A 15,008-nucleotide genomic window follows, 5' to 3' on the forward strand; every position below is an offset into this window, starting at 1 on the left:
ATAACCTTCTCCAGACTGATATATCTCAATTACTTTGTCTCTCGTTTGTTCTAGAATTTCTTTGAATCACTGCATGATGTCTAACTTTTGAGGATCTTTTGGTCTACTTCACTTTGTCAAGCCGCTCCTGTTTAAGTGATTTCTTGATTGAGAACAGGTGTTGCAGTAATCAGGACTGGGTGTGGCTAAAGAAATTGAACTCAGTTTCCCAAGAATGTGACTAGACGGCGGTTAATATATGTTTTCGGGGGAGGGGGGGGGCGCAATCACTGTTTTACGCAGGGACCCAGGGATTTCTTTCTATTTTCATAGTAATGACCTTCATTTAAAAACTGCATTTTGTGATTTCTTGTTTTATCTTTGTCTAATATTTAAATTTGCTTGGTGATCCAAAACATTTAAGTGCGACAAACATGCAAAAGAACAGGAAATCAGGAACGGGGCAAACACATTTTCACACAACTGTTAGTGTAAGCTAAATATTTTCTCAGTATGTTTTTGAAATGATGATCATACTACCCCAGCCTATTTTCCTGCAATGGAAATTGGGCAACACTTCACATAAGTAAACCGCATAATGATCAGGAAGTGCTTACAAATATTAGATAATTTAAAAAAAAACTTTATTTCTATTCAAAATGTAAAAAAATCATCCAAACAGACAATAATATAAAGACTGAAAAGGTGCCTCAAACCACTGAAAGCGAAGAAGAGGACAGCATGAAGCATTACAGAAAAAAGCACAGGTATATGAATACACAGCCAGGTGTAACCTGTAAGCAATCCGACAGGTTTATTAATTAAAATGATATATGATTCCAGTATATAGAAAGGTTCACACATGAGGAATGCCATCAAAGAAAAAAGTAGGAAAAAATCTTTGTATCAACCTAAAAATAATAATATAATATAATATATAAGATGCAGCATGTGCAAATGAGGGTCCTAATTGGTGCCACTCTCATAGAGACATGAATACCCTTGCAGCCAGACAAGGTAATAGTCCCATATAGTATTAAAATGCATGTGCATAATTGCAAAAATTTAAGCTAACAAGGACACCATTTAAATAATATAGGAACTGTGCTGGCAGCTATTAATACTGAAATGTCATGTAGACATACTAACAATAGATATATTGCAAACTCTGCCGTACACATATTTCCTGGATTTGCAGTGCCGCAAAAGTAAATGCTGAGTGGCCCGCCATCTCGCCTCACCCCGATGCGAGTTTTGCTCGTGATTCTTCCTTTCCAAAACGCGCATCGGGATGAGGAGAGATGGCAAGCCACTCGGCATTAACTTCTGCCTCACTGCAGATCCAAGGATTTTTTTTTGTATAGCAAAGTTTTTCTCTTGCTCCCTCCCTGTGATTTAACCGTCTGTTGTCCTTCACACATGAGCTCTCTATATGCTTTTGTCTTTCTAGCTATTTGTTACATTTATTATGCCGTGTATATCTGTATCTCAATGAAATTTGTTAGTTATTTACCTAATTATGTTTGGACAATAACTGAGTTTTTTGTAGGATTTAACCTTTTTAGTCTTTATATTATTGTCTATGTTTGTTTGATTTATTTTAATTTTGCATAGAAATAAAGTTTTTTTTAACTAATATCTGTAAGCACTTCTTGATCATATGTGGTTTACTAACCGTTTGATCAGTATGGTTCTATGCTTTTGAAATGGTGGAAAAAAATGGAAGACCTAGAAAAGAAAACAAAGATCATGGGGAGAATATGAAAACTCTATACAGATCTTATTTTTGGTTATTTTTGAATCTAGGAGCTGCTGATTTGGACTTCACGGTCCATTGATAACTTTTGACCATTGATTAGTTTTCAGAGAGAATGTGTCCTAGAGGAAAAAAAAAGTATGTTTCATATATTTGTGGTTACCTTAAGTTAAAAAAATAGTTGCACTGAGTTTCAGGCTGCAATCTAGACTGCTTGCCTTTTTTTGCAATAACCTAATAGACTTTTCTTATGTGGGTAGATCCCAACCATTAAAACATGCTGGATGTGAGATTGATGCCCCCCCACAGCTCCCAATGCTGCTGCTTTCACTTGCTCTCATGTACTTGCTTAGGCCTGTTTCACATTTTCGTTTGTTGCCATCAGTCAAAATCCGTCGTTTTGCAAAAAAACGGATCCGCCATTTTTTTTGACGGATCTGTTTTTTTCCCATTGAATTGCATTGGCGGCTGATTTTGACGGATGGTCATCCGTTGGATCCATTTTTTGACGGATCCGCCATAAATTTGGCATCCGCTGTCTTGAGTGGACGAACAATGAAACGTTTTTTGTCTGCGTCAAAATACCAGATAGCAACGGATCCGCCGCTATCCGCCATTCATTATAATGATCACCTATGGGCAGCGGATCCGTTGCCAACCGTTAATTGACAGAATCAGGCAACGGATCCACTTTTTTACACTGAGCATGCCCAGAAGAATTTCCTTGGCAGAAATTTAACCCCAAATGCCGCTCTGGCGGAAAAATATCTCTCTCTCTCTCCTTTTCCAGAGTCATGTGTCTTTAAATTTCATGAAAAATCAGCTAAAGACGGATCCGTCAAAAAAACGGATTCTGTGTCATCCGTTTGGGGCAAAGCGGAAACGGATCCGTTTTTTCACACTCTGACGGATTTTGACTTACGTCAAAAAACTGAAGTTTGAGAAAGGCTTTAATCTCTGTACTTGTTTCCTCAACTACTATCCCCATTAATCTCTTTGTCTTTGTACTGATAGATACCGATGCTAAAAATACACAGACACATCAGACTAACATAGGTTGAATTTGCTGATATCATTGGGCTCTGTCAAAAGTCTAAAGTGTACAGGGGCCTCCCAAGTCTCATCCACCAGATGATATTGGAGAAGACAATGATCTAGCATGTAAAATTTTGGCCTGCCAACCGTTTTGGTCTTGAAAGACATGCTGCTATCAGAGAAGAATGGCAGCAGCTCTCTCAGAGAACACAGGCATACTCAGTTGTGCTTGAAGGAGTAAAGAATGATAGGTGTCGGCTGAACAAATGGATGAACCATCATTTGACTGACCTCTTTCTATTGCATATAGGGCCTTTAGGAATTTCTGGTATACCCTCTTTACTCATGAACTCCTTATCTCTCTATTAAAACACAGCCTGCCACTCACATATCCTGTTTCTGACTTCCATGTGTTTGCGCTTCCGCATGTCTACACTTTGCTAAGCTTGTGTTATCTGCCATCCATGAAGACTTGTGTGCTGTTGGCCTTTTCTGCTTTCTGTGATCTGCCATGCACAATTTCCTACTCTTCCTTGCTGTTATATTTGACAGTTAGAGAAGAGACTGCGAGAGCTGATACAGACTGGAGGATTCTGCTTTCTGAAGCAACAGGACAGTCATCTAGGTGAAGGAGTTACACGAACTATACAGCAGAAAAAAAGCAGGGCATTTCTAATCTATACTATTTAGAAAATTGCAAATGAACCATAAAAAATGTCAGTGTAAAGGTGTCCATAGCTTTTTAATGCATTAGTACATATTTTGAAGAGTCAATAGGACTCCATGAACCACTCACTAACAATGTATGGTGAGAATCGATCCTAGGTCATTGGCTAGGAGGAATCACATGACGTGTACCCATATTTGTGGAGTGTCATTATCGTAACCAGCGGATTAACTAAAAGTTAGCTGTTGACTTTTAATTAGAGCAGTGCACTAGGTTAATGTTCTATGTGAATATTTCAGAAAAAAAGAAAATAACCTGTTTCTCATCTCAATATTTTCCTAGCTTTTTCGGAGGCCTGCAGTAACACTATACAAGTCTTTTATAGTGTTGGAGAAAATATCACTTTGAAGCTTCCAAGTCGTGCCAGAATTGCAAGTATATTCTGGGACATTAATAACATTGATCATATAGTTACTACACAACCAGGTGGCATTATCTATCGCCAGAATTCCAGCTATAACGGTAAATTATCTGTGACTAATGATGGATCCCTAAGGATATTTAATCTGACTACCAAAGATCAGCATGTCTACAGAGCAGACCATTTCACTGGTGACTGGGTTCACCTATGTACCAAACATTATGATGTTAGGGTGAAAGGTAAGTAATCAAATATCTACATTTTCCCTTATAATGACAAGATTTATCTGGGCTCTCAATGTCTTGGGTGCATTACAGAGAATTTTTGTGTTTTGTGGTTATTGCCCAATGATATCTGCCTATTGTGTTGACATCCTAATGAACATTGAGTGTTTACTAGTGATGGGTGAGCATTAAAATGCTCGGGTGCTGTTGCTCAGGTCGAGCAAATTGGAATACTTGGGTGCTCGACCCGCGCAACGAGACCAATGTAAGTCTATGGGGAAACCCGAGCATTTTTGCCCCAACCCCCACGGGCTCTTTTTAGGCATCTGAAATTGATGGGAACAGTGCTGAAATGACATGGGAACATCATGGGGAAGTCCCCTGGAAGCATTTCTGACTCCCAAGTAACTGCGGTGAACAATGTTGTCAGAGTCTTATGCCACTTTTCCGGGTGCACAATAAAACATACAAAAACTAAACCAAAATTGATTTTCCTGGGAAATATATTAAGGAACATCCTTTCCAGGGTAATGATTTGTATGTAAGGCAAAACAAATAACCCAAAACAAAAATGTTCCTCCACCACTATGGCAATGTTCACATGTAGCGTTTTTGATGCGTTTTTCAACTTTAGCATTCCTTTCAACCAAGACAAATGCATTCACTGGAAATGTCATTTTAACATTTTATAATCTTAGCTGGTCATGTGGTGTGTGACACATCATCAGACACATCCTGTTTCATTTATGAAGGAGGGACTGTTAAAGGAGGAGGGCCATCAGGCGGACTTTAACCCCTCAACCCCCAAGGGTGGTTTGCATGTTAATGACCGGGCCAATTTTTACAATTCTTTTTTCTTTATAATTTATTTCTTTATTAAGAAAAATAATAGCGGCAGTACAGCTGAAAAGTAAAATTTCAGAATGACATGTTACAGTAAGATAAACCACATATTTCAAAAGAAATAAGTTCAACTAACAGAGCCGAACCAAAAGTTTAAACAAAAATACAAAGAATTCAACAATGTGAAACACTATGCATTGGGGCGGAGAGACATAAAGGTTGTGGAATGTTTGCCATATTGGTAGAAGACCGAAGGATTCTCACGAGGCGTTAGGATTGTAGATAAGAGTTATAAAATGTGAGGGTAGATAAATTCTACAAACAGAAGGGTATAGGCCTTTTGTTGGGATGTTGCTTTGAAAAAGAGAAGGCCAGAGGGGCCTGGTGGTCTGAGAGACTAAGTGTGAGAAAATTTTTGCCTCCAGGAGGTCCAAACTTTTAAAAAGAGAGGATGTGAATGGGTTTCCCAACTAGAAAGTTCCTCCATTCTGTAGATTAGTTTGATTTTATCCAACCATTCTGAGTGGGAAGGTGGAGATGCACTCTTTCAATGGGACGAGATTAAATGCTTTGCTGCACTCAGCATTAGGGCCAGAGGACCATGTTTAGTTAGCTTGCAATCTGAGGCGGGGCAAAAAAGTAATACTGCCTTAGGAGAGAGGTTTCTAGTAGAGATGAGCGAAATGGGTCGAACAATTTCAAAAGTCGCCGACTTTTGGCAAAGTCGGGTTTCATGAAACGAAACCCGACCCTAGGATGAGGTCGGCCACGAGGTCGGCGACTTACGCGCCAAAGTCGCGTTTCAAAAGTTTGTTTTGCGCTCTTTTTCAGCCAATCAGGATCCACGGACACTGTGGGCAACGTGATGACATAGGCAGGGGTCACCACCATCTTTCAGAAGGGCATGCAAGTGATTGGCTTGCTTTGGTGGGCGTCACAGGGGGTATAAAAGGGCGTGCACGCCGACCGCCATCTTACTTCTGCCGATCTCAGTATTGGGAGAGGTTGCTGATTCTGTAGGGAGAGCATTAGGCAGGGAAGAAGACAAAAAAACTGCTTCTGCTGCTAGCGATTTGGCCTGCACAACACACCAGTCACTGTGTGTGCAGTGCAAGGGGAGGCTATATAGTGGTGTATCAGTGGTGTTGGTTGTTGGGCTGCCTTCTAAGGCTTCCTGACATTCCTGCATTGCTGTTTACCCACTGCTCTGCAAACTGCTTTTTTAAAAGCAATCCAATCTCCCTTATCCTCTAGTCACTTTTGTCACAGCTGTGCCATCGAGCCTGTAACATAGCGCTCAGATATCAGTGGGCCTCACACAATCCAAAAGTGTCCAGTGTCCAAAAGTGTGTGCAGAGATTCAAAATCTCCCTTATCCTCTAGTCACTTTGGTCACAGCTGTGCCATCGAGCCTGTCACATAGCGCTCAGATATTCATTGGGCCTCACACAATCCAAAGTGTCCAGTGTCCAAAAGTGTGTACAGAGATTCAAAATCTCCCTTATCCTCTAGTCACTTTGGTCACAGCTGTGCCATCGAGCCTGTCACATAGCGCTCAGATATTCATTGGGCCTCACACAATCCTAAAGTGTCCAGTGTCTAAAAGTGTGTGCAGAGATTCAAAATCTCCCTTATCCTCTAGTCACTTTGGTCACAGCTGTGCCATCGAGCCTGTGACATAGCCCTCAGATATCAGTGGGCCTCACACAATCCAAAAGTGTCCAGTGTCCAAAAGTGTGTGCAGAGATTCAAAATCTCCCTTATCCTCTAGTCACTTTGGTCACAGCTGTGCCATCGAGCCTGTCACATAGCGCTCAGATATTCATTGGGCCTCACACAATCCAAAAGTGTCCAGTGTCCAAAAGTGTGTGCAGAGATTCAAAATCTCCCTTATCCTCTAGTCACTTTGGTCACAGCTGTGCCATCGAGCCTGTGACATAGCGCTCAGATATTCATTGGGCCTCACACAATCCAAAAGTGTCCAGTGTCCAAAAGTGTGTGCAGAGATTCAAAATCTCCCTTATCCTCTAGTCACTTTGGTCACAGCTGTGCCATCGAGCCTGTCACATAGCGCTCAGATATTCATAGGGCCTCACACAATCCAAAAGTGTCCAGTGTCCAAAAGTGTGTGCAGAGATTCAAAATCTCCCTTATCCTCTAGTCACTTTGGTCACAGCTGTGCCATCGAGCCTGTCACATAGCGCTCAGATATTCATTGGGCCTCACACAATCCAAAAGTGTCCAGTGTCCAAAAGTGTGTGCAGAGATTCAAAATCTCCCTTATCCTCTAGTCACTTTGGTCACAGCTGTGCCATCGAGCCTGTCACATAGCGCTCAGATATCAGTGGGCCTCACACAATCCGAAAGTGTCCAGTGTCCAAAAGTGTGTGCAGAGATTCAAAATCTCCCTTATCCTCTAGTCACTTTGGTCACAGCTGTGCCATCGACCCTGTGACATAGCACTCAGATATCAGTGGGCCTCACACAATCCAAAAGTGTCCAGTGTCCAAAAGTGTGTGCAGAGATTCAAAATCTCCCTTATCCTCTAGTCACTTTGGTCACAGCTGTGCCATCGAGCCTGTGACATAGCGCTCAGATATCAGTGGGCCTCACACAATCCAAAAGTGTCCAGTGTCCAAAAGTGTGTGCAGAGATTCAAAATCTCCCTTATCCTCTAGTCACTTTGGTCACAGCTGTGCCATCGAGCCTGTCACATAGCGCTCAGATATAAGTGGGCCTCACACAATCCAAAAGTGTCCAGTGTCCAAAAGTGTGTGCAGAGATTCAAAATCTCCCTTATCCTCTAGTCACTTTGGTCACAGCTGTGCCATCGAGCCTGTCACATAGCGCTCAGATATCAGTGGGCCTCACACAATCCAAAAGTGTCCAGTGTCCAAAAGTGTGTGCAGAGATTCAAAATCTCCCTTATCCTCTAGTCACTTTGGTCACAGCTGTGCCATCGAGCCTGTCACATAGCGCTCAGATATTCATTGGGCCTCACACAATCCAAAAGTGTCGAGTGTCCAAAAGTGTGTGCAGAGATTCAAAATTTCCCTTATCCTATAGTCACTTTGGTCACAGCAGTGCCATCGAGCCTGTCACATAGCGCTCAGATATTCATTGGGCCTCACACAATCCAAAAGTGTCCAGTGTCCAAAAGTGTGTGCAGAGATTCAAAATCTCCCTTATCCTCTAGTCACTTTGGTCACAGCTGTGCCATCGAGCCTGTCACATAGCGCTCAGATATTCATTGGGCCTCACACAATCCAAAAGTGTCCAGTGTCCAAAAGTGTGTGCAGAGATTCAAAATCTCCCTTATCCTCTAGTCACTTTGGTCACAGCTGTGCCATCGAGCCTGTCACATAGCGCTCAGATATTCATTGGGCCTCACACAATCCAAAAGTGTCCAGTGTCCAAAAGTGTGTGCAGAGATTCAAAATCTCCCTTATCCTCTAGTCACTTTGGTCACAGCTGTGCCATTGAGCCTGTGACATAGCGCTCAGATATCAGTGGGCCTCACACAATCCAAAAGTGTCCAGTGTCCAAAAGTGTGTGCAGAGATTCAAAATCTCCCTTATCCTCTAGTCACTTTGGTCACAGCTGTGCCATCGAGCCTGTGACATAGCGCTCAGATATCAGTGGGCCTCACACAATCCAAAAGTGTCCAGTGTCCAAAAGTGTGTGCAGAGATTCAAAATCTCCCTTATCCTCTAGTCACTTTGGTCACAGCTGTGCCATCGAGCTTGTCACATAGCGCTCAGATATCAGTGGGCCTCACACAATCCAAAAGTGTCCAGTGTCCAAAAGTATGTGCAGAGATTCAAAATCTCCCTTATCCTCTAGTCACTTTGGTCACAGCTGTGCCATCGAGCCTGTCACATAGCGCTCAGATATCAGTGGGCCTCACACAATCCAAAAGTGTCCAGTGTCCAAAAGTGTGTGCAGAGATTCAAAATCTCCCTTATCCTCTAGTCCCTTTGGTCACAGCTGTGCCATCGAGCCTGTCACATAGCGCTCAGATATCAGTGGGCCTCACACAATCCAAAAGTGTCCAGTGTCCACAAGTGTCTGCAGAAATTCAAAATCTCCCCTGTCCTATAGACACCTTGTACCTTGTTTTACATTACTATATAGTTTGTTGGATTTTGTCTACATTTCTACCAAAAATGAGGAAGGCTGGTGGAAGAGGCCGTGGAATTGGGCGGGGGTTGGCAGCTGGTAATGATGGTGTTGGTGGTGGATCTGATGGTAGTGGCAAGAGCAAAATAGGACCGAATGCAGGAGGTGTTGAGCCTGCGTCATCGTCTGGCTACATAAGGCCTCGAACACTTAGTTTTCTAGGAGTTGGCAAACCGCTTTTAAAGCCAGAGCATCAGGAAAAAGTTTTGTCTTACATTGCTGACTCAGCCTCCAGCTCTATCGCCTCCTCTTCTTCAGTTGTAAAAAGTAAAAGCACTGAGTCGTCATTGGAGGCTCATGTTCATGAACCACACCTTTCCTTGTGTCCTTCACCCCAACCAAGATTGAAGGATGACGCAGGCCATACTACTGATTACTCCATGGAGCTGTTTTCACATACCATGCCTGGATTATCAAGTCAAATGGTGAATTACCCAGGCCAAGATGAATCTGACATGGAGTGCACTGATGCACAGCCGCTGATGGATGATTCTGCTGGTACATTCACTCAGAGCACTACATTGTCCTCGCAGTGTACAGAGCCAGATTTTGACCCTGATGAGACTCAGGTGCCCCTTCCCGCACACTATACCACCATACACGGTGACACAGAGGAAGGTGCACATGACATAGAAGAGGAGGTGATGGATGCCCCAGTTGTTGACCCAGATTGGCATCCATTGGGGGAAGAGGGTGCTGCTTCCAATAGCTCAGATGAGGAGCATCCACAGCAGACATCGACATCGCAACAGCTGTTATCTGGCAGGCCCGTAGCACTCCAAAGACAGGTTCCAAACATCAAAAGAGTTGCTGGACAGCTTGTCCAGAGGGTCAAAAGATCACAGCGTGCTAGGCCGCAAAATGTCTGCCAAAGTAGGAAGAGTGCAGTGTGGCACTTTTTTGAACAAAATCCTCATGATCAGGCCAAGGTTATCTGTAAGAAGTGCGCAAAGACCTTTAGCCGAGGGAAAAATCTGAAAAATTTGAATACCAGTTGCATGCTTAGACATTTAACCAGCATGCACTTGCAAGCGTGGACACAACACCAAACCTCAAGTGCCACATGTGCAACTGATCACAACGAAGGTAGTCAGCAACGCTACATTGTTTCCCCCACTGTAAGCCCACCGGTTAGCACAGCAGCAAATGTTGAGGTGTCGTTGCAAGGCCACAGCAGTCAGGGAATCCCACTGTTATATCAACGAAAGACTGATTCTAGGCCATCAGAAAGAACACAAACTCCATCACCATCATCAACCCTCTCTCAGTCCGCCCTGTCCACCGCTACTTCCACCATATGCAGCTCTCAAGTCCAGCTCACCCTCCCAGACACTATGAGTAGGTCAAGAAAGTACACAGTCTCTCATCCGCGTACACTGGGTTTGAACGCCCACATTGCCAAACTAATCTCGTTTGAGATGATGCCCTTTCGGTTGGTGGAAAGCACAGCTTTCCGCGAACTCATGGCCTATGCAGTACCACGCTATGACCTACCCAGTCGCCACTTCTTCTCTCGCAAAGCCATCCCAGCCCTCCACCATCATGTGAAAGACCGCATTGTCCATGCACTCAAGCAGTCAGTGAGCGGAAAGGTGCACCTCACAACTGATGCATGGTCCAGTCGGCATGGCCAGGGCCGTTACGTGTCCATCACTGCGCACTGGGTTAATGTGGTGGATGCAGGGTCCACAGGGGACAGCGGTGGTGGGACAGTGCTGCCTAGCCCACGGTATAGGAAACAGTTGGCTGTAGGCGTTCGACCCTCCTCCTCCTCCTCCTCCTCCAGAAGCGAAAGCTCGTCCACAGAGCGCAGTCGTACGAGCACTCCATCTGCAGCTGCCACTGTTGCACACGATGTGTCCCCCTATCGAGCAGCTAGTGGAAAGAGTCAGCAGGCTGTGTTGCAGATGATGTGTTTGGGTGCTGGCCGAGTACTTGAAGCGACAAACTGAGTCATGGCTGGGCAGTGTACATCTTGAGGCAGGCAAGGTAGTTAGTGATAACGGCCGTAATTTTGTGGCAGCCATAGCCCTTTCAAAACTCAGCCACATACCTTGCTTGGCTCACACCTTGAACCTGGTGGTGCAGTGCTTCCTCAAAAATTATCCGGAGTTAACAGCCCTGCTCCAGAAGGTGCGAAGACTGTGCGCGCACATCCGCCGGTCGCCTGTACACTCCGTTCGTATGCAGAAGCTGCAGCGATTGCTCCACCTTCCCAACCACCGCCTCATTATCGACATTGCAACAAGGTGGAACTCCACCCTGCACATGGTGGAGCGGCTGTGCGAGCAGAGGCAGGCCAAAATGCATTTGTGGGAGGATACACGGCCAGGCACTTTGAGAGCAGACATGGAGTTGACAGGTGTGCAGTGGTCGAAGCTGAAAGACCTCTGTAAAGTCCTTCAGTGTTTTGAGGAATGCACACGGCTGGTAAGCGCAGACGACGCCATCCTAAGCATGAGCATCCCACTTATGCGTCTGCTCATGCAAACTTTGACGCACCTTAAGGAGCAGGCGTCTGCAGCCAATGTTGATGAGGAGGAAGAGGAGGAGGGAATCCTTGATGACATTCAGCCATTGTCTGCTCAGGGACCTCTCCTGGACGAGGTGGAGGAAGAAGAGGAGGAGGAGGATGATGATGGGGATGATTACTTAGGGGAGGAGGATGCATCTCGTGGGGCAAGTGAAAATGTTGGCGTGGCAAGGTCTGGTACAGGGTTTGTGTGTGACTGGAGGGATGTGGATTTGCCAGAAAGTGCTCCTCCACCCAGCATTCGCAGTGCATCATTGACACCGGGAACATTGGCCCACATGTCAGATTATGCCTTGCAGATCCTAAAAAGGGACCCCCGCATTGCCAAAATGATGAACGATGATGACTACTGGTTGGCCAGCATCCTGGATCCACGCTATAAAGGCAAATTACAAAACATCATGCCACAGGAGAACCTTGACCTAATATTGGCTAATAAACAAGCAACTCTGGTAAATCGGTTGCTTGAGGCATTCCCAGCACACAGCAGCGGTGATGGTTCTCACACGAGCCGTACGGGCCGGGGGGCAGCTTGGCAGAGGTGTTCGTGGTGCACACAGCAGAAGTGGCGTTGGAGACAGGGGTTTCATGACAATGTTGTGGACTGATTTTTCAAATACCGCTCACACAACTGGTAATACTGCATCGATGGAAAGTGACAGGAGACAGCAGTTGTCAACTATGGTTACAAACTACTTTTCCTCCCATATCGATGTTCTCCCACACAGGTCATTCCCCTTTGACTATTGGGCCGCTAAACTGGACACCTGGCCTGAATTGGCCCAATATGCCTTACAGGAGCTCGCTTGCCCAGCTGCAAGTGTGCTATCGGAAAGAGTCTTCAGTGCAGCTGGATCAATCCTGACAGAAAAAAGGACCCGTCTGTCAACCCAAAATGTGGATGATCTAACCTTCATTAAAATGAACCATGCATGGGTTTCCAAGGATTTTGTCCCACCTTCCCCTGATGACACATAGGGTGACAGAAAAATGGCTTGCTTTGGTCCTCCTCTTCCTGGGACTTCACCTATTTCGCCTTTTGCATCAGCTGAATGTCCAACATCAACATATGCCACTTTCTAAAACTCCCTAACTGTGCTGCCTCCCCCCCATGGCCGGGGTCACCACCTAGCGCACGACACCGTGCGAGTGCCGTTGCCCTGGACAGGTGGGTAGGCCGACTCTTGGGCGCGGGCACTGGCACAGGGTCCCTCATAGTGCAATCAAGTGTCTCTGACGGTGGTGGTGCACACCCGCCGTCAGACACACCGCTGTACTATGAGGGGCCCAGTGCCAGTACCGACGCCCACGAGTGGGCCCCCCTTGCTTGGGCAGGGCCCCAGCATTTGCAATCTTTACCTCTCCCTGCTCCTCCGCTGTGTAATCTGGGCCGTCAAATCCATACTGTGCCTGACACCGTCTGAGCCTGCCTCCTGATGTATAGACATATATTTTGAATGTGTACGCTATCCATACATGTTATCTGGGGATACGGTACCCTTTCTAACCTTTGTGCAATCACGTGCAATCCATACTGGGCCTAACACCGTCTGAGCCTGCCTCCTGAGACATATATTTTGAATGTGTACGCTATCCATACATGTTATCCGGGGAAACGGTACCTTTTCTAACCTTTGTGCAATCACGTGCAATCCATACTGGGCCTAACACCGTCTGAGCCTGCCTCCTGATGTATAGACATATATTTTGAATGTGTACGCTATCCATACATGTTATCCGGGGATACGGTACCCTTTCTCACCTTTGTGCAATCACGTATAATCCATACTGGGCGTGAGAACGGCTGGCGAGCTGTTAAGCAAGCTACAGCACCTGTGGTTTGCACACGTAAGTTTTTCATTTTTTCAGGAATGACGGTTAGGCCTAATTCCGGAACTGCGGTTGACCTGCACTTACTGGGAAATCATTGTTCGCGGGCAATAATTGTAATCAGTGATCCCCATCATTAACGTTGTTCAGCGGGTTATCTGCACCTGTAAGCGACAAACGCTGGCCTTTTCAGTGTAGCGCACATGCAGCCACGGACATGTAAGGGCATGACACACCAGTTATTGGCCAATCTCATGTGCCAGAGCCTCACGTGTCCCTCTAGTAAGCCGGACTCGGACCGCGGGGCATGACGGAGTCTCGTTCGTTAACGGAATTAAGCTTGCAATGTGTGCATCTGTTCTGTAGCTGGCATAGTTGAGGTTTCCCAGGTGGAGTCGAATTTAACCGTAGGCTCCACTCCTGGTGGTGCCCTTCTGGACATTCCTTTAAGGTTCAGCTTTGCAACCATACTGCCCACGTAAAACAAACACTTTGCCTTAATGAACGCTGTTTGGAGGGTCATGACTCGTGGGAATAACGCCGCCCAATCAGTTAACCTGCTAGAGAGATCCTTCGTTGCTCCCAAGCATGACATCACACTCCCTAGGAAGAAGGTAATGCCACTGTGGCGACCGTACTCCTGGGGGCGACACAAGTGCACTGATGCCCAGCCACTGCTCGATGAATCTGCTGGTACATTGACCCAGACCACTACATTCCCCTCGCACGCTACCCGGCCTGAATCTGACCCTGATGAAACTCAGGTTACCCTTCCCATATACAGTTCCATCTTACACGGTGACAAAGAGGAAGCTGCAGATGAAAGTGCAGGTTCGGCCCACCCGCCATCAGACACACCACCGTACTATCAGGGGCCCTGTGCCAGTGCCGTCGCCAACAAGTGGGCCCCCCCTGCTTGCCCAGGATCACAGCACTTGCAAAGTTGAAATACTGTGCAGTGAGATGGAAGATGGGGACGACGAGGAGTCTAGACTAGTACAGGGATTCCCTAGCAAGGAGACTTATTTGATTGTTTTCAATGTTGGGACAGCAATTTTTGGGGAGCACTATACTCTGGAGAATGATAGATGGGGCCCACCATACACTGGAACATTCCAAAGGTGGACATCAGACACTGGAGCAGCATTTACAGGGCCCATTATACACTAGAGCATTAGAAATGGGGCCCATTATGTTTGGAGCATTATTTGGGCCCATAAGACAGTGGAGCTTCATCCATGGGGACCAACATATACTGTAGCATTATGTGGAGCTCATCATATACTGTTTCAAACATTATATGGGACCAATGATTCTGTATGGAGAAATAGATGGGCCTCGTCATGAGATGTAAAAAGTGAGGTATTTTTCATTGTACTATACCGCTATTTCTCTGCTGTATCGGAGCATGATGAGTTGTGGTATGTGTTAAAGGGGCGCTCTTTCGCCCAGGGCACATGAAAACCTGCAGCCAGCCCTCCCCCCCCACAACTTTAGCCAAATAACCCCCATTTTTCAGTGCGTAACTTGTATTATGAAGT

The 15,008-nt window shown here is 45.5% G+C and overlaps 1 protein-coding gene across 2 annotated transcripts in view; it reads left to right on the top strand.

Annotated features, from left to right (window-relative positions):
- Positions 1-15,008, top strand: part of LOC141082910 (uncharacterized) — a 221,842-nt gene that overhangs the window by 172,794 nt on the left and 34,040 nt on the right. For both annotated transcript variants that reach the window (XM_073566960.1, XM_073566959.1), the window contains exon 4: positions 3,780-4,097. In XM_073566960.1, the coding sequence (XP_073423061.1) occupies positions 3,780-4,097 (318 nt within the window). The remainder of the gene's footprint in view (positions 1-3,779; positions 4,098-15,008) is intronic.

The sequence above is a fragment of the Dendrobates tinctorius genome, unplaced genomic scaffold (assembly GCF_039654945.1).
Source record: "Dendrobates tinctorius isolate UK_male_01 unplaced genomic scaffold, ASM3965494v1 ptg000019l, whole genome shotgun sequence".
Lineage (NCBI taxonomy): Eukaryota > Metazoa > Chordata > Amphibia > Anura > Dendrobatidae > Dendrobates > Dendrobates tinctorius.